At 35.6% G+C, this 27,992-nt stretch overlaps 1 protein-coding gene across 1 annotated transcript in view; it reads left to right on the top strand.

Annotated features, from left to right (window-relative positions):
* The window catches only part of LOC122815802 (carnitine O-palmitoyltransferase 1, muscle isoform-like), a 490,419-nt gene that overhangs the window by 393,911 nt on the left and 68,516 nt on the right, over positions 1-27,992 (top strand). Inside the window, exons 16-17 of the mRNA XM_044088600.1 lie at positions 7,758-7,910; positions 20,835-20,948. Of these exons, the coding sequence (XP_043944535.1) occupies positions 7,758-7,910; positions 20,835-20,948 (267 nt within the window). The remainder of the gene's footprint in view (positions 1-7,757; positions 7,911-20,834; positions 20,949-27,992) is intronic.

The following is a 27,992-nucleotide window of genomic DNA, read 5'->3' as shown; positions in this document are numbered from 1 at the left end:
ATTTATGTTAATCAAATATTACATTTCCTTAAATTGGAAAATTAGACACTCCCTCTCTTGGAGAGGATTCAAACTGACAGCTATTAAATACCTCAAGGCTCACAAATTTCTGTTCCACAATATTAAGAATAAACCGGTTTTTAAGGAATTCTGGAGAATAATATCTGACCATATACTTAAATGAATATTGAACTCATGGGGATTTTCAATACTTACTTCAAGATATGCTGGACCCTTTCAAGAATGTTTTAGGGCAAGATATGAGTTGTATATAGTTTTTTGGTTGGATGTACATGTATGTAGTTGCCATAAGACTTTTATCTTTGTTACGTCTTTATTTTCTGTATGTTGTTATGATTTTTTCTGAAAATTTGCAATAAAGTGTGTTTATAAAAAAAAAAAATGAGTGACTTTGGAGGTCATCTGTTGGAAAATGTATTTTCTAATGGCCATCTCCTTTGGATGTACAATCTCAGAGCTTCAGGCATTTAAGCATAGGAAACTGCATCTTGTTATTTTACAAGGAATGGGTTTCCACCAGGACTAACTCTAATTTCAACTTAAAAGTGGCTTCCAATTTGTCCTTGAACCAATCTACTCATATCCTTGATTTTAATGAGGAGTCAGACACTAGAAAAATAGGAGGATATTCTTACCTTGGATATCCACTATCAGATTTGGTGATACCTGAAATTGATGCATGACTTAAGGAAAATTAAACAGTTGTTCATTTATTTTGTTCTGAGAGCGATTAGCTTATGACTCCAAAGGAAGTAGACTGGCAGCTACATTATTCTTTGTAATCCAGTATTAAACCACTTGCTGCAAATGCTGGTGTCAAACTTACTCCAGTAAGGGAGTGTCTCCATCTCAGAGATTTGTGCCTCAACCATTTGTTCTTTACTACATACCTTCCCCAGGCATTATTGTCTTGACCCTTACTCTGGCCTCCTGTGATAAGACAAAACTTCAGGACTCAAGTTTTCTTACCACTGTTTTTTGCAGTCCAATGGCTAATTGTTTGTATTTTTTTTTTTTTTTTGCAATTGATTACTTGGCAGGTCATTTAGGGATGGGAAACAGAGGTGGAACTTGATAAAATACAGTTTTATTGGCAAATTTTATTAGATGCCTGCTCCCTACTGGGATTAAGTTTTAAATAAAAAGTCATTTTAGGAGGAAAAAAGTTTGAAAATGAGAAAAATGGCACAGTTTTTGTTTTTGTTTGTTTGAATGTGTTTTGATTGGATAACTGGGTTTATCAAGTATTTAGTTATTGTATATTTAGTCCTTGATTGTGAATTTGGTTATTTGTCTGAAGAAGTCTCTGATCTTTATTCAACAAAAGTGCTTGACATAAATAAATACCCTTGTTTTTTATCTGCTGTACAGTTTTTGTTTAATTCATTATTAAGCTAATGTTAATAATATGCACTTTTCTCTGTCTTATCTACGGACCTCAGTAAACATTAAATGGCATACCTTTAAGGTTTTATGACTTCAATTGATATCAAAGGACATACCTTTGAGCTTTTATGAACTCAATGAAACCTAAAAGGACATGGCTTTAAGCCTTTATGACCCCAGAAGACATTAAAGGATATACATTTGAGCTTTTGTGGCACAAAAACATTTTAAATTACATGCCTTTGATCCTTCATGCATCGTTGCCCAGGAGTCATCACCTTAACTGAACAGAGCTCAGATAAGTCACAATAAACCAGCACAAATATATTGGAAAATATAAGGATCAATGAGGCAGCAATCATCTCACAGAAAACAATGGAAACAAAATACAGGGAACTGGAGATTAAACTAAATGAAGCGGTTTTATTTCTGTTATTATATTCAAGACTTCTAGTACAATTGGTTTAGACTTTGATTTTCATTTTCTAGTAATTGCTTTTTTTGGCAGCCATCATAGTTAGACTCAACAACTGGGATCTTTAGAAACAGGTAGGAGCAAATTACATAGGAAAAAAATGGGAATTGTAGGACCCAATACATATAGGGGAGGAATGAGGTTTAAAAGAAGTCAGGATTTGAATGAGCTTTGTAATGTTTGACCGACAATGATTGGATAAATTATAAGTGATGTATAATGTTTACAATTTAAATTGTGTCAGTATGGTTTGTGATGTAAAATGTTTGCAACTGGGATTATGTCACTATAGTTTGTTTTCATTTATATAACTGTATGACTGCCCGTGTCATAAGTGATAATTTAAAAAAGATGTCTCTTGTTTAAAAAATTAAATGAAACAGTAAGGCATGCACCTTTGAAAAGTCTCACTGCAGATGACATAAACAAATTCAGAAACTGATACCGTATAAAGTATACAGAACTTTGAAATGAAAGATAACAGAAAAGTTCAAGAACAAACTTGAAAGGGCTAGCAAAGAAACACGTATCAAAACAATAAAATCCAACTCCTTTATTTGTAAAAGTAAGCACTTTCATCTCCTAGTTAAATATTACAAGAAACTTCATCAGACAAAGCAAGTGAAAACAATTGCCATTTAAATATAAAAATGTAGCAATAGTAACAACCCCCAGATGACATCATTTCCAATTTCTCCATAAATAAACATATCAACACTATTTAAAGCAACAATGTAACCTTAAAATTTCAGATTCAACTTGTATCCTACCATGGTTAATATGACCAGCAAATAAATAGCAAAACTGCATAAAAATAAAGCCCCAATTTGTGTATATAAGAAAGGTTACTGTTTGAAAATTATGTTTTCACATAACAAATGTAACCATAATAAGGGGTATATGCCCAAATGTGGGAGATGTAAGTTTTGTAGTAATATTCTTGAAGTCGATATGGTAAAAATTAATGGTATGAATATCCAAATTTATGGTAAATATTCTTGTAATACTGAGAAAGTAGTTTATTGTGCATTACGCACTTCCTGCTCAAGTTTTTATATAGGGAAAACTGAGCGCAGGTTAAAGAATAGAATAGGCGAACATCTAAGGGATATACATGATGGTCACAAGCATAATGCTTTAGCTAAACATGTTATCTCATACCCTGGGCATAGTTTCAAATTTGTTGTTTTGGAGCATTTAATTAATTCCCCTAGAGGAGGTGCTTGGCCTTATATATTAGAAAAAATGGAATTGGCTTGGCAGTTACGTCTTAATGCTGCAAGTGTGCCAGGTCTGAATGATAATTTACTAATTAGTAGTTTATTAAAAATAAAAGCATTAGGTAGATATTGATATACCATATTAATTAGTATATTATATTTTATATATTTTTAATATGGTTTGACAAATGTGTCCATCAGGTTTAATTTATATGAATTTTATGAACTAGTGAATATTTATTGACTTAATAATATTTATATATGGGGGTATATATATATATATATATATATATATATATATATATATATATATATATATGTATATGTGTGTGTGTGTATTTTTTATATATTTATATTCCAATATTTTATTTTTATGCAATTTTGTTATTTATTTGCTGGTCATATTAACCATGGAAGGATAAAAGTTGAATCTGAAATGTTAAGGTTACATTGTTGCTTTAAATAGTGTTGATATGTTTATTTATGGAGAAATAGGAAATTATGTCATCTGGGGGTTGTTACTATTACTACATTTTTTATATTTAAATGGCAATTGTTTTCACTTGCTTTGTCTGATGAAGTCTCTTGTAATATTTAACTAGGAGACAAAAGCGCTTACTTTCACAAATAAAGGAGTTGGATTTTATTGTTTGGATACGTGTTTCTTTGACAGCCCTTTCCAGTTTCTTCTTGGATTTTTGCTTTGTTTATAACAGAAAAGTTGTCTGCTATAGTGCACCATAACTCCTGAATAGAAAATTAACTATGAGTCTGAATAGGGTGCATGGTTCATATCTAACATATGGTATAAAGCTCAACAAAATAAACAAAAATAATCTTGATTTTTGGTTAATAAAACATGTGAAGTATGCTGGTTCGGCAAAGACAAATAAATGTTATAGTAACAAAAATCAGCAATACCAGTAAAATCACTCCTAGGACAAAGTGATTAGATAAGAAAACAAACTAATAAACGAAAAGCAAAACGGCTATACTATGCATTTTTATTTTTATTTATATGCATTTTTTATATATATGCATTTTTAATGAGATTATTTAACTGTTTTAAAATCAGATATGCATAAATATGAACATACTTTACATTTTTTGTATATATATTTTATATTCACATGCATATTTTACAATATTCTTGTCATATATGCCTTTAAATTTTCAAAAGTTGTATGATGTCACTAATTGGAAAAAAATTTTTGACTGAGAGTGATATAAAACAAGCAGTTGAACAGTTAATTCTTTGTCTGATGAAGCAACGAAGGTTGCGAAAGCGCTCACCTCTCCTTTTTACTTTGTTTAAATAAAGACGTTATTGTGTGGTACCCGGTATAGTGTTTTCTCTCATAGATAAGAAAACAGAACAAAGAAGTGATATCACGGCGGTAATATAAATATTTAATATCAAGAGGTTAAAAACAAGTTAAAACAGTAAAATGAGATGAGCGCTTTCAGCATAAAGCCTTCTTCAGATCTGGTTTCAATCAGTGAATGCAGCATTAAATGAGGGTATTAACCAATCATAATCATCTCCTCATGCGACGCCTCCTTAGCATAGGCTTAAGGAGAAGTAACTCATTTAATCCTGGATGCTTATCAGCCCTTAAATCAGCTATCCACTCTCTTCAAGCTCAGTAAATTCCTTAATATTTCCTCCTCTTGGATTACTGTATACCCATTGCAATGCCATAAATCGAAAGTCATGTCCAGGATTTGAAATCATATATTTACTTAAGGCATTCGTAGTTACTTTGTTTCTGATATCTCTCAAATGTGCTTGAATTCGGGTTTTAAATGGGCAGTTTGGTTTTCCCACATAAAAACTTGCACATACTGTGCACTTTCCCACATAGATTATATTCTTAGTCTGACAGTCAACATAGGCTCTATCTGTATAACATCTACCTGTCACATTATGTTCAAAATATCCATTAGATAGTATATAGCTGAATATGCTGCAGTGTCCACACCTGAATGTACCGGTTTTACTGATCACAGGGATGTTTTTCTTAGGAAGTGAATCCTTACAAAGTAATTTTTTTAAGATTTGGTTTGTTCTTGTAGAAAAATCTAGGTACATCACCTACGATTCCCCGTATGTTCTCATCTGATGTTAACATTTGTCAGGTCTTGCTTATTATATTATGAATGGAGTCAATGTTACTGCTATAAGTTAATGTGCATGATGCACAGTTCATCTCATATTGGGATATGATTCATCTCTTTGTTTGCTCCCATTTTGGGGTTCCCTATAGAAGTACGGTTTGCCCTTGGTACTTCGTAACTGTGAGGCTTGACATGGTATCTTATTAATTTCACCATCTTTATAGCCTCTTCCTGACAACTCTTTCTTTGACTCAAGTGCATCCCTTTCATAGACTTCATCGTTAGTATTTTGTCTGGATTGCCGTAGGAATTTGTTCTTGATGACCTGTGGATGTATATGCTTGGAATGCAAACTAGTTCTATGCAAAGAATTGTTACTCCAACATTCCTTCCTGTAGGTGCAGGTTTCTATCATTCCATCAGTGCCCTTCAATATAGTTACATTTAGGAAATCAATCTTAGATTTGGATGTTCGGACATCAAAATCCAAAATGTCAGTGGTGTTTCTTAGGTAGTCTATGAACATATTGAGTTGCACTATATCACTGTCTCAAAGGAAAAAAATGCCATCAACAAATCTCCTATAGTACAGTAAATGTCTCCTCCATTGATTGATGTCTTTAAATATAAAATCCATCTCCCGTTGTGGTTTGACAATATTGGAATATGAATTGGCACAGGAGGTCCCCATTGCCACTCCCCATTTCTGTGCATAATGTTGACCTTTGTACATCAAAACATTGTTTCTAGGATGATTTCCAGTAGGGAAGCTATCTGCTGTATATCATTGTTACTATATTTACCATTGTCACTTAATATTCAATTCCATACTGGTTAGGTATGACCGTGAAGAGGCTCCGCATGTCCATGGTTACCAATTACTTGTAGCCCACTGGTTTGGCAGAAATTCGAGAGTCCCACAAGAAAATCCTCAGTATCTTTTAATATGGTGTCATACTTGTTCAGGGCTCTCTTCAATCTGTGTTCCACATAAATGGAGGAGGGTTCAGTAGCCCAACCACCTCCAGAGACTATAGGTAAATGATCATGCTGGTTACATGTTTATGTTGGCTTGGTGTGTTCTATGTGGTATGGGATGTTTGGTACAACTTTGAAAGCTAAAAAATAAACCAAAACAGAGACCTGTAGCAGTAGGCACAATAATGCAATTTATACATTTACCTATGTAACTCAAATCCCTTTTGCAAGCAGCTGTTGTTTTCCTCTTAGTTGCTGCCTTGTTATCTTTCTGCAAAGATCCTAGCTACCCTGTTTAAAAATGTGTGCATACATGCAAACATGCACACACGTACACACACACACACACACACACACACACACACACACACACACACACACACACACACACACACACACACACACACACTCCATACCCACACATACCCACATACATGCACCCCCCACACACATATCCGCCCTCCACTCACACAAACACACTCAATATACTTTTTTGGCTTATAAGATGGAGTAAAAGGGAACAAAGTGATGGGTTGTGAATTGGTTCATCATGCAGTCATGGTCTGGACCTTAGAAATATGCATTATTATATTGTGAGATTCACTGGAATTTATATATTTACACAATACCTATGAACTGGTGTGACAGATGAAAACTGATGTGCCCCAAATTCCTCTTTCCATTAGTCTTAGACAGACAATTGAGCAAAAAAAAAAACCTCACAATTAAACATGCATTTCAAATGCAAAACAACATAAACAGGCATGCATTCCAAATGCCATACCAGAGTAGAAACAAGCCATCTTTCGGGATTCAAGATGTTGCATCAAACTAAAGTGCTATATTTCATTATACCTCCATGGAAAGGGAATTAGAAATGCATAGCAGCAATACGTTACATGCGTTCATCATTACAACTAAACAGCTAGAAGCAAGTGGGTTTGATAAACACAGCATTCTTCCTTTAAAGTCTAACACTGACATTTTTACAAGTTCAGCTAGGAAGTGGGCATAGGTTGCAGTGGTCAGTTCTGTGACCACAGCTATGTGTGAAAAGTACTCTTTTCTGATGTGGTTAATGTGCAGGAAATTTCCTCTTCCCCAAGGTGCAATGACCTTGAATTTGATTATATCAAGTGAAGGCATGGGAGGATAGAGGGACCTCAATACAGAATATAAATTCCACTTTGAATCCTTTTTTTTCCAGATGTACTTGTAATTTGCATTTTCATCGTCGTTTGTCATAGTATGAAGATGTCCATCAAATACCACCCAAAGTAGATCAGTTAGAAGCAATATTTTAATGCTTTTCTCACATGTTTTAAAATTGTATGAGCTCCATATTTTATGTAGCACAAAGTCTCACAACAACTTAATGAAATGAAAATTTAATTCAAAGTAGATCAAACCAGTGCTGACCAATAAAGCGAAAGATATTGTTTGTTTTTTGCTGTTTGGATTAAACTGCTTGTGTTTAATTGCTTGTTTCTGTTCTCTGGGGTGGTATTACTTTGAAATTTCCTTTCAGTGTAACTGTTTCCTGCATATTTTTCTTCCAGAATGTGAATCGCTTAGCACTCTTCCTCAAGGCTGCTGAAAAGCATCAGAACATGTACCGGTTGGCCATGACAGGATCTGGCATAGATCGCCACCTTTTTTGTCTCTATCTGGTTTCTAAGTACCTGGGTATTGACTCCCCCTTCTTAAAACAGGTAATTGTGTGCCTTTTAATGCGGGCAGATCTCCAATGAAAATTTGTGTGGTATGCATGTGTATTTGCAGCATGCACATTTACTGCTGGCATGCTACTAGAATTCTACATTTTGTGTATTTTGCTTAAAATGACAACACTTAAATATACTGACATAAAAAATAATATGCAATGCTGTTCTGTCCTCATATGTCAGAATAAATATACGTCTGTCATCTCATTTGAATTTCATGTCAGGTGTATGCATTAGAATGCTTTAGAAAAGGGAAGGAGCAAACTGCATAGGAACAAATGGGAATTGTGGGAACAATAACAGGAACAAGGTTTAAGAGGCAGGATTTGAATGAGCTATATAATGCTTAACTGACAATGACTAGATGGTTTATAAGTGATGTATAATGTTTACAACAGTAGTTGTTTCAATGGTGTCTGCAATGTAAACTGTCTGTAACTAAAGTGATATCATTTTGTATGTTTTTCATTTATATAAATGTAAGATTGCCTTTGTCATATGTGTAAATTTAATAAAGATGTTTGGAAAAAAGATTGCTTAGTGGATATGGTGTACCTTCAAAGTTTAATATCCTTAATAGCTACTACTTTGGCTATGAGTCACTAACATTTGTCATAAATGTAGAGACTTACCTCAAGGTCATCTCCTCATACAACGATTGAGATGGTGGCAATGCCCAGGTCAGAGAGGCTGTGTTTGTCTGGATAGTGTTGCATGGTGTACTGCCATGGTATACTGACTAGATGACCCTTTACTGTTACAGGGTGATACAGTTCAAAAGGAGATTATAAATTCATGTCATTAATATTAGCATCATATCCTTTGAGCTGCCTGGCTTCCTGTTTCAGATATGCCCCATGCAAAAGTCAGAAAAGAGAGAGCGGAGCATGTGTGACAGGACTAATGGGAAGTAGAGGTTATATTAACCACCGGCCCTGCAGCTGGTCTGCATGGGTGGTTACAGAGCTCTGTCCTATTGGCTGCAGGAAGAAGGAAAAGCTGACTACTGTCCTGCTGTTGGGGGTACTGGTCCAGTCTCTCAGAGGTAAGAGTGTTTTGGGATGGTGCCCAATTTCACTTGGTATTGGATGAAAAGGGCAAAATGATTAATGTTGTCCTAGGCATGTTTTCTGTGCAGGTGAGGCGGTGAGTCTAGTATTTGTGAAGTTGGGTGGGGGAGTTCAGAGGGCACCTTCTGTCAATGTCTGGTGGGCCAGGGATGATAAAGAGTTCAATCACAGCTGGAGTTGTTTTGATGAAATACATGTCTGCCACCAAGCTAAGGAACATTAGGAGTTATCTGATCACTGCCATTCTGGAGGTCAGCAGAAAATTAATTACCACTAGGTGAGAATGTATACTACAGTGCTGAGGTGCCCCTCTTCAGATGAGATGTTTAATGAGTGTCCCATATCAGCTTGGTAGGAATGTGGGTGGATTTTAAGGATTCCATATCAGTTATTGAAAAACATGAAGGATTAATTATTTTCATTAAAAAAAACATAAAAATGCAAAGAATTGTATAATGTTCACAAAAATAGATTGATAAAGAGAAGAAATGGGAAGTAAAGAAAATAATATATCAGGACCAAATTACAATCAAAATCAGATGTTGATGATGCAGTATTTCTTTACATATCAGAATTGGAATACTAAATACCATTTCAGGCCTCCTCTGAAAATAGGCCATGTGGCTAGTGATACCAAACCAGTTAAGAAAAGTAAAAGGGTAAGTATTTATGGCCTGGAGTACATATCTATGAATTTCAGACAGATGTAGCACACTTACTTAATTAGGGCAATACAAGACAGAGTATATAATTAGTTATCATTGTCTTGGAGTTGTCTTTTCTGATACAAGTCTGGAGTTTCATTGAAGATGGTATGAAGTTAATGTGCGCAAGTAGGGAGGAGATGAAATGTGTGGCTGAGAAACAGGGATAGGATGTTAGTAGGGGACAAATTAAAAGAAGCAGATGAGGATTAATTAAATGTTAAACCTAAGAGAATATAAGTACCGTGAAGGAATTGGGATGTGGGAAATGAAAAGCAAATAATTACTATATTATTAAATTACTATATTATGTTTTATATGCTCTAAAATAGGGAAACTATACTTATTCTGATGGTCAGTTTAGAGCACAGTACAAGGGTAGGAAGGAATTTTTTAAAAAGGTTAAAATGATTTAGAGAGAATCAGTGTACTTTTAGTGGGAAAGTGTAGGGCTACATGTTAGGAAGTTGGGATGTTGTCTTCCAGTGTAGAGCAAGGAAAATAATTACTTAGTCAGTAATGCCAGGGTCTACTAAATATAATGGAAAGATCCATATGTCATTCTTCAAGATGTCGACCACAAAACATCGAAAATATAAATGTCAACATGCTATTGAGCACACGCTGAGCAATGACTTTAGTGCATGTGAAATGAAAACTTAAAAACACACAAAATATTTTTTTGCAAGGGAAATCCCCCCTGCATTCCTCCAAACTCCCACTAATTATATATACTAACTCCAAGATTGCACAATATCAGGGAAAATGCATATTCACCAACCTCAAGAATTTTATGATCTCTTACACTTGTCAACCATCTGCTTCGACGACCAAAGTTATTTATTAAAAAGCTGTGGACCAAAACACCATCTGATTACATTTATGGCTCTAATACACACACACACACACACACACACACACACATATATATATATATATATATATATATATATATATATATATATATTTGTTGTTGTTGTTTGTCTTTCGGCTTTTCTCGATAAGGGGTCGCCACAGCAGAAATCCGGTCCGCTAATGATTGGCAGTAGATTTTTATGAAACGCCGAGGTGCCAGCTCGACACTCAACCTTCAATGAAGACACACCCATTTACGCACGCATGTCTTTCGAACGCTACCCAACTGTGGGGAGGACATGCAGACAATACACAGTAGGCACTCCCAAGCCCAGCCGAGAATCAAATGGGAGAACCTCTTGCATATATATAAAAACACAAAATACAGAATGGCACTCCAAACAACTCTCTGTGGAGCAAGAATGGCTAAATAGATGCTGTAGAAAATAAATCCACCACAAAAAATGCAGAAAAATACTTTGTTACTTAAGTTATTTGCTTCAGCTCAGTGCAATGAAATAAACACAACAGCTAACAGCTCACAGTTCACAGCCTAAGGCTATAGCATACCAGTTTCGACCTCTGGCATCATCAGTGCAGTATTGCATCGTATTTTCCAAAAGGACTTAAATAATGGTTTAAAGTTACAGTAATAGCACCCCACTACATATACAGCAATGCATAATATAGAAACTAAACATTAACCATATGTAAAAAAGACCAATATAACAAAGAAATATTCATGATAAATATATGACCATCAGTCAATAGCTACAACATTTGGAAAATATAATACATACATATGCTTATAAAAATAAGTGCATATGTATATAAATAAACACATATACATGCATTTAACTGCCATAAATGATCAAAAATCATCATATTTTACCAGTATTCATTAAGGCCCTGGTTTATAAATAGCCCACAAATTTATTATCCAAAGCCCTTCTTTGTAATCCAATAATCTATATTTAGTCAGTTTGGATAAATTATTTGCTGTCACAACATCCAAACCAACAATTACATGGGCAGCTGCACGTTCAATAATATGTTTATATAATGCATTCCTATTTCATTTACAGTTAATATCATTAAGATGTGTAGCTATCCTATTCTTAAAGGGGTGAGATGTTTGCCCCACATAAAAAAGTACCACACTGGCAAACTGCCATGCAAATAATCCAGTAAGTATCACATGTAATAAGATGTCTAATGTCATACACTTTATTTATTTTACATTTGCTTACTGGGAGAGTCCGACTTAGAATGAAGCCAATTTTCAGTGGAGGCCTGGGTTGAAACACTCCAAACCTATGTCTTTGAAATGTGTGAGGAAACCGGAGCACCTGGGGGAAATCCAGACGAATGCATGGAGGACGTGCAGACTCCACACAGAAGGTACTCCAGCTGAGAATTGAACTGGAGAACCTCTTGCTGTGAGGTGACAGCACTACAGCTGCACCACTGAGGTGACTTTAGAAATGCTGACAGAGGTAAATGATTTAGTTTTACAGACTGCAATACACACACTTATGATAAAAAGTGGAACCACATAATTTCCACAGAATGTGACAGATTGAGAATATACCTGCACATATTATTTGCAATAGCCTATGAGTAGGCCATTGCACAACTACTTTTGTAAATTGTGATTAGATAAACAATTACTCTGTGACATTTATGGAATATGCTAATGTCTAGCTCATAAAGTTGCACATCATGGTATTGCAAATTCTTTCTAGAAGGCAGCTGAATAAATGCCTCATGGAATATGTAACATATACATGATGTTTCAATTGTATAGTCTGGTGTATAGGAAATGATCAAATGAAGGATAAACTATTAGGAGAAGCTGTCTTTACAGTACCAGAAGCTATGAATGCATGTAGAGCAAAGGAAATTACTCACACACCATTAAAATAGTGTAATGAGGAAAGAGCTGCATGCAGTATAAAATGTGAGTCAAACAGAAAGGCAAAAATGAGAAATAAAATGAGAATACATTGTTGCAATTCTGGAGATGATAATAAGGACCTTGAGGTACACTGGAAAAATACAGAGCAGTTGAAATTCAGTCTTTAGGTACTAGATGTGGCTTTAAGCATGACAAGAAGCATTGTCCTTCTTTTAATCAGGTTTATAAAATTTGTGGTAGAATGAGCTGTTTTAATAGATGTGTACAAAGAAAGGCAAGTGTGTTCAATAGAGCCTACATGTTTTTGAACAAAAATATGAAAATCACCTTTTTGTTTGCCCTACTAAAGTGAAAAGAGTTTACATTATGAAGTCATAAAATGCATCAGAGATGGTAAGATGAGTACAAGTCAGGTGTTTAAGAACACGGATGAGCATACATCAAAACTAGAAGTGCTTTAGTAAGTTTCTAAATTGCAAGTTCAGACAGAGTGCATTAGAAGAAACAATGTTATGTTTATTTATTGTGTTTGTTGATTAAAAGAAAAAAGTAAGTAGTAACAAAGCTTGGGTCTATGACTATTATTATTTATTAATAGGACTGCAAGACTGTTGTATGAAATAAGAATTTTGTTTGTTTGCAGGTATTTAGGTGTATTACAAATGGCTTATCTGTACTTCATTGCAGTACATGTGACCAAGGGTCTGTGTACTGAATTTTGAATATTGTGGTTTGCTTTATCACACTGTTGGATTATGTGAGCCGATGGTACACTTGTGTATTTTTTTCCTCCACTGTAGTGTAAGTGTACAGTTGGTGTATGTATGTATATATATATATATATATATATATATATATATATATATATATATATATATATATGTATGTATGTGTATATATATATATATATATATATATATATATATATATATATATGTATATATATATATATATATATATGTATATATATATACATATACATATATATATATATATCTATATATATATATATATATATATACACACATATATATATATATGTGTGTGTGTGTGTGTGTTGGGGTTTTATGGGGAGCCACATCCCTCTCTATAGGGTGTGCAGGAGACAAAACTCACTTGCAAAAAAATGATTTTTATGTTTTTCAAATTAAGATTTTTGGAACTTGAGTTTTCAGAAAAGTTTAAATCATATTCCTGTAGCTTGACAGAATGTAGGTAAACCCTTACAGGTGCATCTTGCTTGATTAAATAATTATAACTCCACTTTCAGTGCTATTGAATTTTATTATTAGAGATAAAGCATTCCATAGCTATGGTCCTGACAATGAGAACTATTCTGATGAACCTGTGCAATCAAGCAGTCAGAATGAGAAACTGCTCTGAAATAAAACAAAATAGTAGAGGCCAGTTATGTGTTTTCATTTTTTAAAGTTTATCCAGAGATGTCATTGTTTTGATGTAGGAGTTTAGGTTAGGAACTGAAATTGGCATGCTATTTGGTGACATTCAGTTTTTGCATAGCATGACAGTAACATTGCACTTTTAGTGAGGAGCAGATAAAACAGCAGGTCTTATTTAGGCGCATTTGTGGCTTTAGTGCATTTTCAGTTTATGTATTTCCTACAGGTGGTAATTAGCATCATAGGGCAGGAATGCATCTTTTTTTTAACCAATAACGCTTCCGATTCTTTTGCATGCTGCTTTTGTAGGTGTAACATATGAAAGAGTCTGGCATTTAATAACAATTTTGTATAAAGTATTGAAGAGCAATGTGGAATCCATCCAATAGCCTAGTTATATGTAGCTCATTTCTTCAGTGTGTTCGCATACACAATAGATAACTTTTTAAATTTGAGTACACTGGTCACTTTATTCTGAGAGCTTAGAAACATGCATTTGATTTTTTTGTGAAGTTAATTGTTTGTTCTAGATAGTCCAGGCATGTTGTTGGTAAGAATATAGTTTGTATTAGTTTCTTCTGGACAGGGTAATAGTTTTCGTGGATGTTCAGAAGATGATGCCATTTACATTTAAATGAAGTAAAAGAGAACTGTTATTGCACTATGATGTTTACACAGACTGTTTTGTTTTTATTACATTATCTGTGCTGCACAAGGCTTTTTCTGAGTTGCTCTGACATAACTATTAGTAGGAGTTTTGAGAATGGGGATAAAAGGAAGATGGGTTTGTATCTAATAGGAGGTTGTGCATTGCTTAGTTTAAAGACTGGAATAATTGATGCTAATGGAAAGTCTCGTATATTAAATGTTAACCATGTTAATAATACATGAGAGGTGATAATATAAAAATGGTCCAGGCATGTTGAGGTTTGGGATAAAGTCTATCTGAACCTTGCATTTCATATGAATGGATGGATGGATGGACTTTACCCATTGACATTCTAGTGTAGGATAACTGGAATTAGCTGAAGTCATAGTGGGAGAGTTAATGAAATTATATTTGCTTAGCTTAATTTTGTAGATGAATATATATGTGTGTCTGGTAGCATCTTAATTTATGAAGTGAGTGATTAGTATGCTTGCACTTTGATTAGGGCCCTTAAAAGTGTTTTTTTTTTGGTTTGCCAGTTAATTCCTTTATTGTTTTTTTTTTTTACATTAAAAAGCTTAAGCCCTGGCTGGCAGCATGTTTCCAAGGACGAAGTGACCAGTGATGCAGGTGTACTGCATCCAAGTTGGACATCCATTTTCATGGGTTACAGTGGATTCAGATATATGTACTGTGTTTGTTGTTGCCCTTGTGGACCAGGTTGTACCCGAAAAGAGTCACAGAAAGGCCAGTTGACCAGAGTTAACCAGTTAACAAAGTAAAAAAAATATTCAGAAATGAGTTATTTGGTACCAGTACAACTCTCTTGCTTTACAGATATTCATGAAATGTCTTCAGTCCCATGTCAGTACTCTTTATCATTTTAGGCATAATTATAACCAGCTTCTATTAATGCCACATACAAATTTGTTTTTCATTCCTCAGAAGTCATCCCCTGAATTTAACTAATTTTTGCCGCTGTGCTGTATAGCCAGATATATTTTCACATTTTCATGGCGCTAGATATGTGCTATCAAAAACAGCATCATATACCCATTTACATATATTCTTAATAGACCATTTAAACTTGGATACATTCTTCCTCTCTGGAAGCAGGCTGTTGTTTTTAGCCACAAGGAAGGCTCTTGCACAGACCCCAATAATTATAGATCATTCAATCTCACAAGCATATTGTGCAATGTGGTGGAAAAAAATCACCATAGAACATATTCATGTAGACTCAGAAACTCACAATACCCTAAGCCAGTACAGCTTTGTTAAAGGTAGGTCTTGTTTACTTAATGTCTTAAAATTTTTAGCAGTGTGACTACCTCCTTGAATGAAGGTATCTGTCCATTTATCTTACTTCAGTCTTGCTAAAATGCTCAGCCCTATATCCTCATGACTGAAGTATGCACAAACTCAGGTATCTAAAGGCAAATGAAGCTGAAATACCTTCAGAGCACAATTAGTTACATGGCCTTACACACCAGGCGAGACTAAGAGGACTCCCATTCTCACCGTCCTCTGTCACCAGTGGAGTCCCTCTAGGTTCTGTCCTCAGGCTACTCCTTTCAGGCATCTTGTTCTCCATTATGATGTCATAACCGACTCCAGTGTTTAGCATAAAAACACAGATGATGTTAAACATGGTGACACTGTCCTTAATCCTCTTACACTAGTGCTTCTTAATTGCAGCTAGTGCCAGCCACCACAGAACAACAGAATATCGAAAAGCTATTATGTACTTCACTGTACACACTTTTAAGGTGGCAGAGTGAAGTACCTGATTACTTTTAAAGCCAACAGGTCCTGAAAAGGGAACTTCTTTTCTGCCACATTGGCAGCACTAAGTATTTTGCAGCTTTCAAAGTTGTAAAACTTTTCCACTCAAACACATTTTCACCATACACTATAAAGAATTATGATAGAGTGTCTCTGATCATAACTGTTATTATATGTCCTTGACATGATGGTCAAGATTCACCTCTCAAACTTCATTTCTCTCTGTCATTGGACTGAATGTCTTTTTTGACATCAGTGTGTCAGGCACAGAATAACATTGGTTAGAATGACAGATCTGATCATAGTCTTCTTCTTAGTACATTTAGTACACTGAATGCTCTGACATTTGCAAGAAGATAATGTGGTTATGAACTTCTCTGCTGCGAGAGACAATCATAACAGCTTTCAAAAGTGCATAACTTTTATTATGCACCCTTTAAGTTGATATTGTCAGGTACTTTTAGCTGATATACTTAACAAACTTGCTTCTTGTTACAATCACATAGCTAGATTTGCCACAAATTCCACCTTTAGAATGTACCACTGCACTAACTTGAAGCAACTAGGGTGGTTAGAGTTTTCCAGCCAACTCCATTTCAGCCAACTCAAAACGGATCACCAGATACTGTATCACCCAGAGAAAACACCAGCTCTGAAAAACATCATTCACCCCTATATTAACCTGCAATCTTTACGCTCCTCCAATAAGATCTTAGCTCAAACTACCAAAGCCAATAATTCTGCTGGGGATTCTCTATTCTCAAACTTTGTAGGTAAAATGTGGAACTCCCTACCGACCATGCTCACCTCAGAACCTTCACTCCTACAATTCAAAAAAAAGCTTAAACCCCATCTCAATACTCTCTGGCAATGTCCCTGTTCCAAACCTGATTAACCACTATCATTTACCCTTCTCTTACCTCACTATCCTTAACCGCTTTTTAACAAGGCGCCTCACCTTTGTAACTGACCTATGTTTGTTTTTTATATGCTACTGTTATTTTTTTCACAAGATGTGATGTATCTTTATATTGTATTTAGAACTCAACTATCTTCCTTTTTTGCATTAACAATGTTCATATGTCTGTTATGTACCTGGAGCTTTTCTCCCCGGGCCTCCGCTGAAAATGGACATGTATCCAGTCGGACTCTCACGGTTAACAAATGTAAAATAAATAAATATAATAAGGTCTTTTGCTGACCCACAAATGGCAATCTCCTCAGAACAGCATTGATAGCAGATTGATAGCTTTACATGTGGCAATTCACTTCACAGTGCCACTTTAGTAGTAAAAGTCTTTCAGCGGGAAGTACCTGACCTTTTAAAGATATTAGCTATCTCTGTGGTACTGCCAAGTGTGTTACAGATTTTAAGGCTACAGAACACTTCACACTCCTAGACTTTTTTTATGACCTTCAGTCCACTGTTGAGGTGAATTTATTTTCTTGACAACAATGTCTCAGACACATAATTTGGTTATGAGAGACCCAGTCATAATCATTTTATAGTACATTGAGTGAACAGATTGCCCATTGCAATTGGCAAGAAGATAATCTGTTTATGAACTTTTCAGTGGAAACAGAATTCTAATAGCTTTCAAAGGTGCAAAAAACATTTGTGTGCACCTTTCAAGTTGATGTGATCAGGTCTTTTGAAGCTGATATAATCAGGTCTTTTGCTGAAGTACATACACCAATCTCTATAGAACAACATTAAAAGCAGTTTAACAGCTTTGAAATCAGTAATTCACTTCATTCTGCCACAAAAATAGTAAAAGTCTGACTGAGTGAAGTGTCTGACCTTTTAAAGCTGTTGGATATCTGTGTGGCAGTGCCAAGAGTGTAACACCTTTTAAAACCATAGAAGACCTCCAGAAACTGGATCCATCCCAGTTTGGATTTGTCAAAGGAAAGTTATACTGACTGAATCTGGTGGACTTGAAAAGGTCACTAAGACAATGGATGAGGGTGCATACTGCCTACCTTGATCTGGCTAAAACATTTGATACAATACTCCACTCTGGCATTCTCAACAAACTTGTGGAACAAGGTATAAACCCCTTTATAACATACCTGATCACTAGCCGGATCACTAATAGGACCCAGGAGGATAGAATCATTGAGGATGTCTCCACAAATAGGCCAGTCACCAGTGGAGTACCCCAGGGCACTCTAGAAGGCCCACTCCTCTTTGGCATCTAATCCTTGGATGTCAAAGCCAATGATAAAGGACACTGGCTAACCAAATTTTCAAATGATTGCAAACTGGGAGCATTCATTGAATCCTTCCAAGACAAGAACATCCGTCAAGAAGGTCTAGCTCAAACAAATGCTTGGTGCTAAAGCCATGGCTTAAAACTCCACACTAAGAAAAGCACTATAGCACTTTTGGGAAGCTGGCAACCCAGGGCAACTATGTCATCAATAAAACACCAGTAAAGGTTGATTAACTAGTCAGGGACCTGGGAACTCATGTAAATAATAACCTAGCCTTCAACTAACATGTCTCCAAGGTAGTAAGAAAATCCTTCCATGTTACTCAACTTATAAGCAAGAACATGGCATCTAGGTTCAGAGAGGACATCATGCCACTGTACTGGGCCCTCATCATACCCATCACAGAGTATGATGCCCACTTTGGTATGTACCTGACCAGACATGTAACTGGAGCATCCACAAAGGTTCCTTACAAAAAGAATATGGGGAGTAAACACAATGTACTCTGCTGATTGCCTCAAAGCCATGTCCCTGTACTCTGTATGATACAGACTTCTGAGAAGTGGTCTTTGTCTGGCATACAATGCATCTGTGGACCCTGTTTTGATTAACCTTTTGCACATCCCCAAATAAAACAGCATCAGAACTACTAGATTAAAAGACCTAATTTTTTATTGTGACATAAATACAATATGTTGGAGAGATTGATATGTTTCTCAGAGAATTCCCATTCTCTGGAACAGGCTCCCCATCCATGTGAAGCAGAGTACCTCCCTATCCCTATTTAAGTGCTTTGTTTAAATCATTTGTATGCCAGTAATTATTTGTCCAAACTGCTTTCCCTCGAATTCAATGGTCAGCTTCTTTATCATTCAAAACATTCACATTGCCTCCTAGAAATAATCATTATTCCAAAGTTATACAAACTGCTTTTGTACATAATCATAGTATTGCCTGCATACAATACACTTTGTTCGTTACCTACCTGAATCAAAATAGATTGCAACAGATGAATTGTTTCTTTTCTAATTATCCCTTTACGTAAAATCTGTAGCACTGCTTTTAAACAGTTTATCCTCATATACCTATTAGCCGCATTTGACTTATTTCATATTATTATTACTGATTACCCGCTTCTTGTAATGCAGGAAATGATTTTGTTTCTTAATTCATTTACACATATAACGCATGCGGACATTTTTTTAAGTCATGCCAGCACAGGTTTTGTTATGCCATTTTATTTACTTCATCCTTTTTTCTTCTCCTCATACTGATTTCACTTTTAGCATTCATGAATTTCTGCTTTTCACATGAAACAAGATTTGTTTTGTCAATTTTTCTGTCTGTAGCATTATAGCATTATGCTGATGAGCTATTCAATAACTGCTCAGGCTGCTTCATAGATCAATGTTCCATGGTTAGTCCTGAGCACTGGTCAGAAACTGTGCAGTGTTTGAAAATTCTGCATATTTCTGCATGGATTTTCTTAATGTACTTCAGTTTCGTCTCACCTCTCCAAAACAGAGTTGCTGCAATGAGCTACTTAAATTAAAAATGATAAAGCAATAACAAAACTTCTAAAATCCATCAGGTTAATCAACAGAGGTGCTATTAAAATAAATAAAAAAAAACAAAAAAAAGCAAAAAAAAACAGAATTTACAGACACTCAAGAAATAAATCAAAACATAACTCAGAAAAACTAAAAGTGGTTGACAGTTTGCAGGGAAGCATACAATCAATACTTACTCCACAAGCATTGTTTTATGACAAAAGATATCTGCAGAGCCTGTATATGTACTGGACACAAAGACAGGCACAAGAAAACAGTTACTCTGACAAATACAAGATGGTAATATACTTCAGAAAAAGGTAGTCATCAGTCTGACATGGCCATGTGAGAACAGTGAGAGGAGAAAACATGGAAAGTTTAAAGCATTTCTGAGCAGACAGGCTGCAGATGAATAGGATAGGCCTTCTGAGGACACAGTAGAGTGAAAGATAGGAAAGGTATTAGAGAATGCACGTCAAACATAATGCAGTTTTCATGGGAAGTGGCTAGAATTGGGAAGTATGCTAACTAGGAACCACAGAATATCCATTAAGTAGGAAATGAGAAGAAATACAGACCATGTAAAGCTTCTCTTCTCTCAAAGTCAGTCTTTCTGTATTCATGTCACTTTAGTAACATTGCAAGGCTCTGTTTTATTACTGGAGATTTCTAAAACACAATTCTTACTTTTTCTTCTGTACTCTAGTTAATTCTAACATTCAGAGACATATCAATGTGATAACATATGCTCTCTTTATTTACAGGTCTTGTCTGAACCCTGGAAACTGTCAACCAGTCAGACCCCACAGCAGCAGCTGAATCTCTATGACTTACGAAAATTCCCTCATCATGTTTCTTGTGGAGGTGGATTTGGACCGGTAAGGCACTTACTTAGCGGAACTAAAAAGATGCCCAGATATATAGTACTGCAACAATGTTGTGCACGCACAGAGAACACCGCTGAATGTGTATGCTTGTGTGTGGTAATCTTTAGCAATAACTTCATTTGTAAACTATAATTAACTTAAACCTGCTATGTTAGGCAATTACTAAAGTGATGTTGATTATGATGATTTTTCAATATATTCTCTTTTCTGCATATTTGAAAGCAGGACTTCTAGGATATAAGTCTGATACATATCTTTGAATGAGCCATTCTGTCAGAATGTAATAGGAGATTTTACAAAAAACTAATGCTTGTACAGTTCTTGAATCTATATTTGCTCAGCATACCCTCATGCCCACACACAAACAGAAATAGACAGACACAGACACATACAAACACATCCACGGAGACACAAAAACACAGATTTAAAAACACAAGCACAGATACACATACAGAGACAGAAACACTTAGGCATAGGTAAACACACAAACACATACACACACACACACACACACACACACACACACACACACACACACACACACACACACACACACACACACACACACACACACACACACACACACACACACACACACACATACAGTCATAGGCACAAACACACTCACAAAAATCTAAACTCTGCACATAGTTTGTATTAATAGTTTCTAAAATGGGGTTGTAAATGGCCTAAAACCACCATCAGGGCTAAGTCTTTTTGAGAAGGTGCTATGCTAATGACAATATTCAGCTGGCATAACTCACTGTAAAATGTATGCTCTTCACATTGTTTTCAGCTCTAAATGGAATGGCTAATACAGGTTTAGCCTGTTTGGTAAACATCTGGAACTTCAATAGAATGCTTTCATAATGTCATCGAGATATATATATATATATATATATATATATATATATATATATATATATATATATATATATATATATAATGTAAGTGACAGTGCAGAGGGTTAAAGCTGAGATGTTAATTAGCTATTTTCTGTACCCAAGCTACTTCCTTTCACTTGTCTACTGTGTGAGTCACTTATACAAACAATGTTCCTGGGTTGACCATGAAAAGAGACAGCTGTGCCCACTGGGCTTACCTGGTCAATAAATGGGTAAAGAATAGAATGCATTATAATAGTTAATGATTAATGGATGCTGATGGCATAATTTTCCAGAACTACTGTAGAGCTTTGCTAGCTGCCATATCTATTTATTGATTACATTTGTTAGCCATGGTAGTCTGAGTAGATGACTCATCTTAAGAAGATGCCTGTAAACAGAAGTTCGGCATAAATGTCTTGACATATTTATATATATAGTAACCAAAACCAGAAGGAAACAGCTAACGCCACAGGCTATGTAGTCTTGAGAAACCGGTAACTCCTTCTTTTGAAATAATAACCAATATACCTTCCAACAAACGATAGCAGCAGCCCTCTGATGGCAAAAATCCACAATTTATTAAAAAACGATGCATACACAAAAAACGGTTTAGCGCTTTCACCTGTACACAATGCAGACTTCTTCAGAACTGACTTACATCTTTGATTTAGCCCAGTTTAAATTACTTTTTTTGGCGCCAAACAGAGCTCACAAATTTAAAGACACACTGCACCATAATCATCTATCTGCATGAATATATCTACATAAATATAACTAATACCTAATATCCAAATTCATAAAGACTAATCAATTGATTCTATAAAAAAGGACATCATCAAATAGAAATAATGTTGTTAAATAAATAAAAATAGGAATATATAAATAATTTAATCAAATGCATATCAGAGTACTATCAAAACCCACTGTATATATGTATTACATGTATGTTGAAAAAATGTTAAAAAATATATGTTAAAATATGTATATATAAAATATATTAAAAAATCTATATATTTCTACAATTTTTATATATTAATAAATGAAATGTTACATAATATGTTGATATGTTAATAAAATACTTAAAATAAAATATTGATTAAATTATTTATACATTCCTATTTTTATTTATTTAACAACATTATTTCTATTTTATGATGTCCTTTTTTATAGAATCAATCAATTAGTCTTTATGAATTTGGATGTTAGGTATTAGTTATATTTATGTAGATATATTCATGCAGATAGATGATTATGGTGCAGTGTGTCTTTAAATTTGTGAGCTCTGTTTGGCGCCAAAAAAGTAATTTAAACTGGGCTAAATCAAAGATGTAAGTCAGTTCTGAAGAAGCCTGCATTGTGTACAGGTGAAAGCGCTAAACCGTTTTTTTGTGTATGTATCGTTTTTTTAATAAATTGGGGATTTTTGCCATCAGAGGGCTGCTGCTATCATTTGTTGGAAGGTATCTTGGTTATTATTTCAAAAGAAGGAGTTACCGGTTTCTCAAGACTACATAGCCTGTGGCGTTAGCTGTTTCCTTCTGGTTTTGGTTACTAAGTTGCTGCGAACGCCATTTTCGGTTATCAATATATATATATATATATATATATATATATATATATATATATATATATATATATATATGTTTACAATGAAAATCTTGAAACTGAACTGCATCTGTTGACTGGCATATGGTCGACTTGCAGTTTTAAAGTCGGCAGAATGTTGAACCCAAATCGATTGATTATGCTACAGTGAATGGGTTGTGTAATTAGCATTTGGGTTCAACATTATGCAGGGGGATCGTGGTTCAGTGAGGAACAGGGAATTAGCCCATTTCCTCACTGTAGTGTGATTTTGGAGTTGGTATATTTAATGTGCAGGGGTTGTGGGGGGTGCAGGGGAGTGGTTTATTTTATTATTATACCCCCTGCAAAACAGTATAATTAACATATCATTGACTGTACAAGTTAACTGTACGTTAATGTGGATAGCAGGAGGTGAGTGACATCACCTCCTGCTATGTCGAATGCATCAAATTCCACATTTTGGGTTGACATTCTAAATGGTCAACCAAAGTGAATTTGAAATGCCAGTAGTAAACTATATATATCTTACATTTTACAGGATAATGTAAGGTATATAATATAAAAAGATCAACGTCTTGGTACTGATTGTACAGCAGAGTGAAAGTATATAAAACACCTAAATATTGGAAGAAATGAAACTAAACCAGAGGCACAACTGGAAGAATAAGTATAATATTTGTAGAGTATAGGGCCAGAAGGCCTGTAACATCAGTTTTTACCTTTTCTTTAGAAATGAAATATATATATATATATATATATATATATATATATATATATATATATATATATATATATATATATATATATATATATATATATATATATGTGTGTGTATGTATGTATGTATTAGATATAAATATAGCCATATACCTATATAGCTATAGATAGAGAGCGAGATAGGTAGATAAATAAATTTATAGATATTGGTGTAGTATTTTTCAGCAAATGTACAAAATGTCAACATCTGTTTTGCCAACACAAACGGGTGTTTGACAGATATGGGAAATAAACAATCCCTGGGTAGGGAATTTGCCCTTTCACCAGGTAATGTGCAGTCTCATAGTATATATCATTAGCAGAATGTGTGTGGAATGATGCCCCAGGGAGCACTTTGTTTTTATTTTGCATGCTCCGAGGTTGCACAAGTTGCTGTTGCTCATTAGTTTTAGTTTTTGCCAGGTACCTCTCCAACCCCCAATTTGGGAAGGAGCTGTGGCCCCCAAACCTCCACTGATATAATAACTCTGAGTTCATTGGACCTTAGAGAAAAGCATATTATCCAAGCAACGGCAGTTTTAGGATTCATACCTATTTCTCTCTCATCACACTTAAGTTTTTTACATTTCCAAGGATCATACATAAATACACATGGACACGTGCACAAACGGACACACACACTCACACACACACACACACACACACACACACACACACACACACACACACACACACACACACACACACACACACACACACACACACACACACATACATACACGTATATCTATCTATGTATCTGCCTGGAAACATTGGCATTATAAGTTATAGGGTAAAAAGCAAATAATGACAAGAGAGAGACAAGGTGATGGAAAGTGCAAGCAGGTTTGGGGTACCGACTGTAGAAAGGCCAGGAATGATTGAAGGAGCAATAGCTGGGTATTAGGGGTTGAAGTGAGAGGTGAGGAAAAGGGAATAATAGTTAATGCAAAAGCAGGTGATGATAGAGCTGGGACTAAGAGGTACACATAGACATCAGGGAGGCAACCCTTAAATGTTTAGAAGAGAAAGCTAACCGGTACAGAAGAGGTGCTCAGGTAAAGCAAGGATAGCAGCTGCATATCCATTGAGATGAGATAAGGCTTAAACATATATTATTCAAATTGGTTTTATTTTAGTCATCTTCCTGATTTCAAGTAAAATATTGACCTAAATTGTAGCCATATATATACTACGAATAAGGGATCTCAGTCATTGGTCTTAGACTTTATAAATGTACCAACCAACAAAATCCACCTACAAAACTTAGTAAAACAAAAACAAACACACTTATACGTGCCAGGATCTACTGAAATTTTTAAAAGGAATGTGAACACTTTCATTCACTTCTATAAAGTGAAGATCAGATTTAGAAATCCCTCTTCAAACACTTTGTTTGTGTCTTTCGACTTTTCCCGGTTAGGCGTCGCCACAGCAGAACTCCGGTCTGCTAATGATTGGCAGTAGATTTTTATGTGCTGGCTTGCCGGGCCTAACGCACAACCTTCAACGAAGGAACGCCCATTCACGCATGTCACCACACAGAAGACGCTCTAACTGAGAATCGAACGGCCACGTATAACTGTGAGGCAACAATGCTACCGCAGCACCACCACCGCAGCTCTTCAAACACTTCGTTAAATAACAATAAAACACTGCCATCTAGTGACAAAAATTAAAAACATTCATTATACACTAATTTAACATTACCCCTTCAAGTTGAACAAAATAAACACTACAGTGAATAAAACCAATCATTTAAACTCACATGAAAAGTTACACATAAAAAATTATGATACCCCTACATATTAATATATTTTAAAATTACATAATGTAAGTTAACTACTCCATGATAAATTAAAAACACTATTAAATATGCATCCTTTTCAACAGGAACAGACTGTTAATTGAAAAACGGTGTTAATACTAGGGGATTTGTAGAATCCAGTATCATTTGCCACTATAATTCCCACTTCACTACATATACTGACCAATTACCCCCCGTCAAAGTGTGGAATCTTTTCTAACACAAAAAAATATTTTTTTAAACTCCTGACATTTCTTGGAATGCTTAAATAAAGTGCTATTGAAGTCCTTCTTCCTTAAAGCATAAACATGCTGATATATCTGTGTTTTTAAAGCTTTTTCATTTTTTTCACCATAAAAAGCCAAGCATGAAATACACTGTGCAAGATAAACCACCCGCTTTGTGTTACAGTTATATTTCCCATTTGGGTAACTAGGCTTAGGAAAATTTCCTAGTGTGAAGTTCACACCCACCTATAAATCTGCACTGAACACATGCTCCACATTTAAACATTTGCAGATATATGGTCAGTCTTTTTACTGTGACATCCTTTTTCAAAAATCCTTTTTAAAGTGGTTCCTGATCTATAAACCATTATTGGGCCATCTCCTAAAATGTTGGACAAACCCTGGGTAGAAATGAAGTTATTTCAATTCCTCTCTAATATTGATTTAACTTCCCTGGAGGTGTTACTGAAATCACATACCAATGCTCTAGTAGACCACCGGATTCTCAAAAGCCTGCACGAAGTGCAAGATGAGTGCAGTAGCTCACGCAGGTAATATGTCTGCCATGCGATCCAGGAACAGCCGGCAGGGGCGTGCACGAGAGCTCCAGCACTAATCTTGCACGGACTAAGACCTGGTATGCAAATCACTTCATTTGCTGGAGAAATCCATGCAAATGAGGTGATATTGCAATCCAGGAAGCTTGCAATAGTCTGTGCAAGACAAGTGCAATCTGCAGAAATGTACTCAGTTAGTAACTGAGTACAATTCTACAAGTTGCAAAATGGAGCTATGACAGCTCCAAATAAAGGCTGCATATTATTGAGGAAGCATGCCAATGGCCAAGTAGAAGGCCATTGGTATTGCAAACTGTTTAAAAAATGAATAAAACAACTTTTATTTTTTTTTTCGCCGATCTCAGCTGTTTCAGCATAGGGCGGTGGCGTGCAAACGGGATCAGGGGGAAAATAAGAAAATAAACTGAAAATGAGCATTCTAACAAAAATCAGTATTCTACCATGCAAGTCAATGGCAGGCAAAAGACAACTTGGCCAGGGAGTAGTGGTTGCTAAGGGGGGAGGCTCAGTGTGGGACATGTAACTATGCATTAGTAGGCAATCCTATGCAAATGAGGGAAAGGTTAGTGATTGCCAAATTATCCCAGGGTGAGAGGCAGGTCCCAAGAGTGTAAGAGTATAAATAGCTGGGTGCAAGACTAGGATATAGATGACATCATGTGGGGGTTGTCAGGCATACTATAAGTGGACTGGAGACCTGTGGCTCATTGCTCCTAGGTTAGCACAACTAAGCTAGGGGTGTGTCTAAACCTGCCTAGCACACTTTACAAAGCGTAAGTGGGTGTGCGCGCCGTGCACCAGGTTTTACAGGAAGAAAAAGTAAGTTAAACCAGGAAAAAGCAGCTCTCTGCACATATGAGCACTCCATTTGCGCTGCGCGCACACGGGATTAAACAGGGAGGCAATGGGAAGGGAAAACAGCAGTAGGAAGGTAATCAAGGAAAACTAGCTTAGCTGACAGGTGAAACGTATCAGAATCAGCCAATTACACAGGCAGCAGACCAGCCCAGCCCAGCACACCACTATAAACCATGCAAACACCTTTCCCCCTTGTTTTTCCCAAAAACTCTGCACCACTGGTGTATACAGATGGGGACATTTTACAAAACGAAAGCAAGAGAAAAAATGTTAGGGGCTGCTTTTGCTGTCATAAACTAGCATGTGCAAGAGGCTGAGAATGGTGAAGATGTGAA

The sequence above is a fragment of the Protopterus annectens genome, chromosome 11.part0 (assembly GCF_019279795.1).
Source record: "Protopterus annectens isolate FY-2018-M chromosome 11.part0, PAN1.0, whole genome shotgun sequence".
Lineage (NCBI taxonomy): Eukaryota > Metazoa > Chordata > Ceratodontiformes > Protopteridae > Protopterus > Protopterus annectens.
The sequence above is the reverse complement of the archived record's forward strand: the minus strand, read 5'-3'. Positions and strand labels throughout refer to the sequence as shown.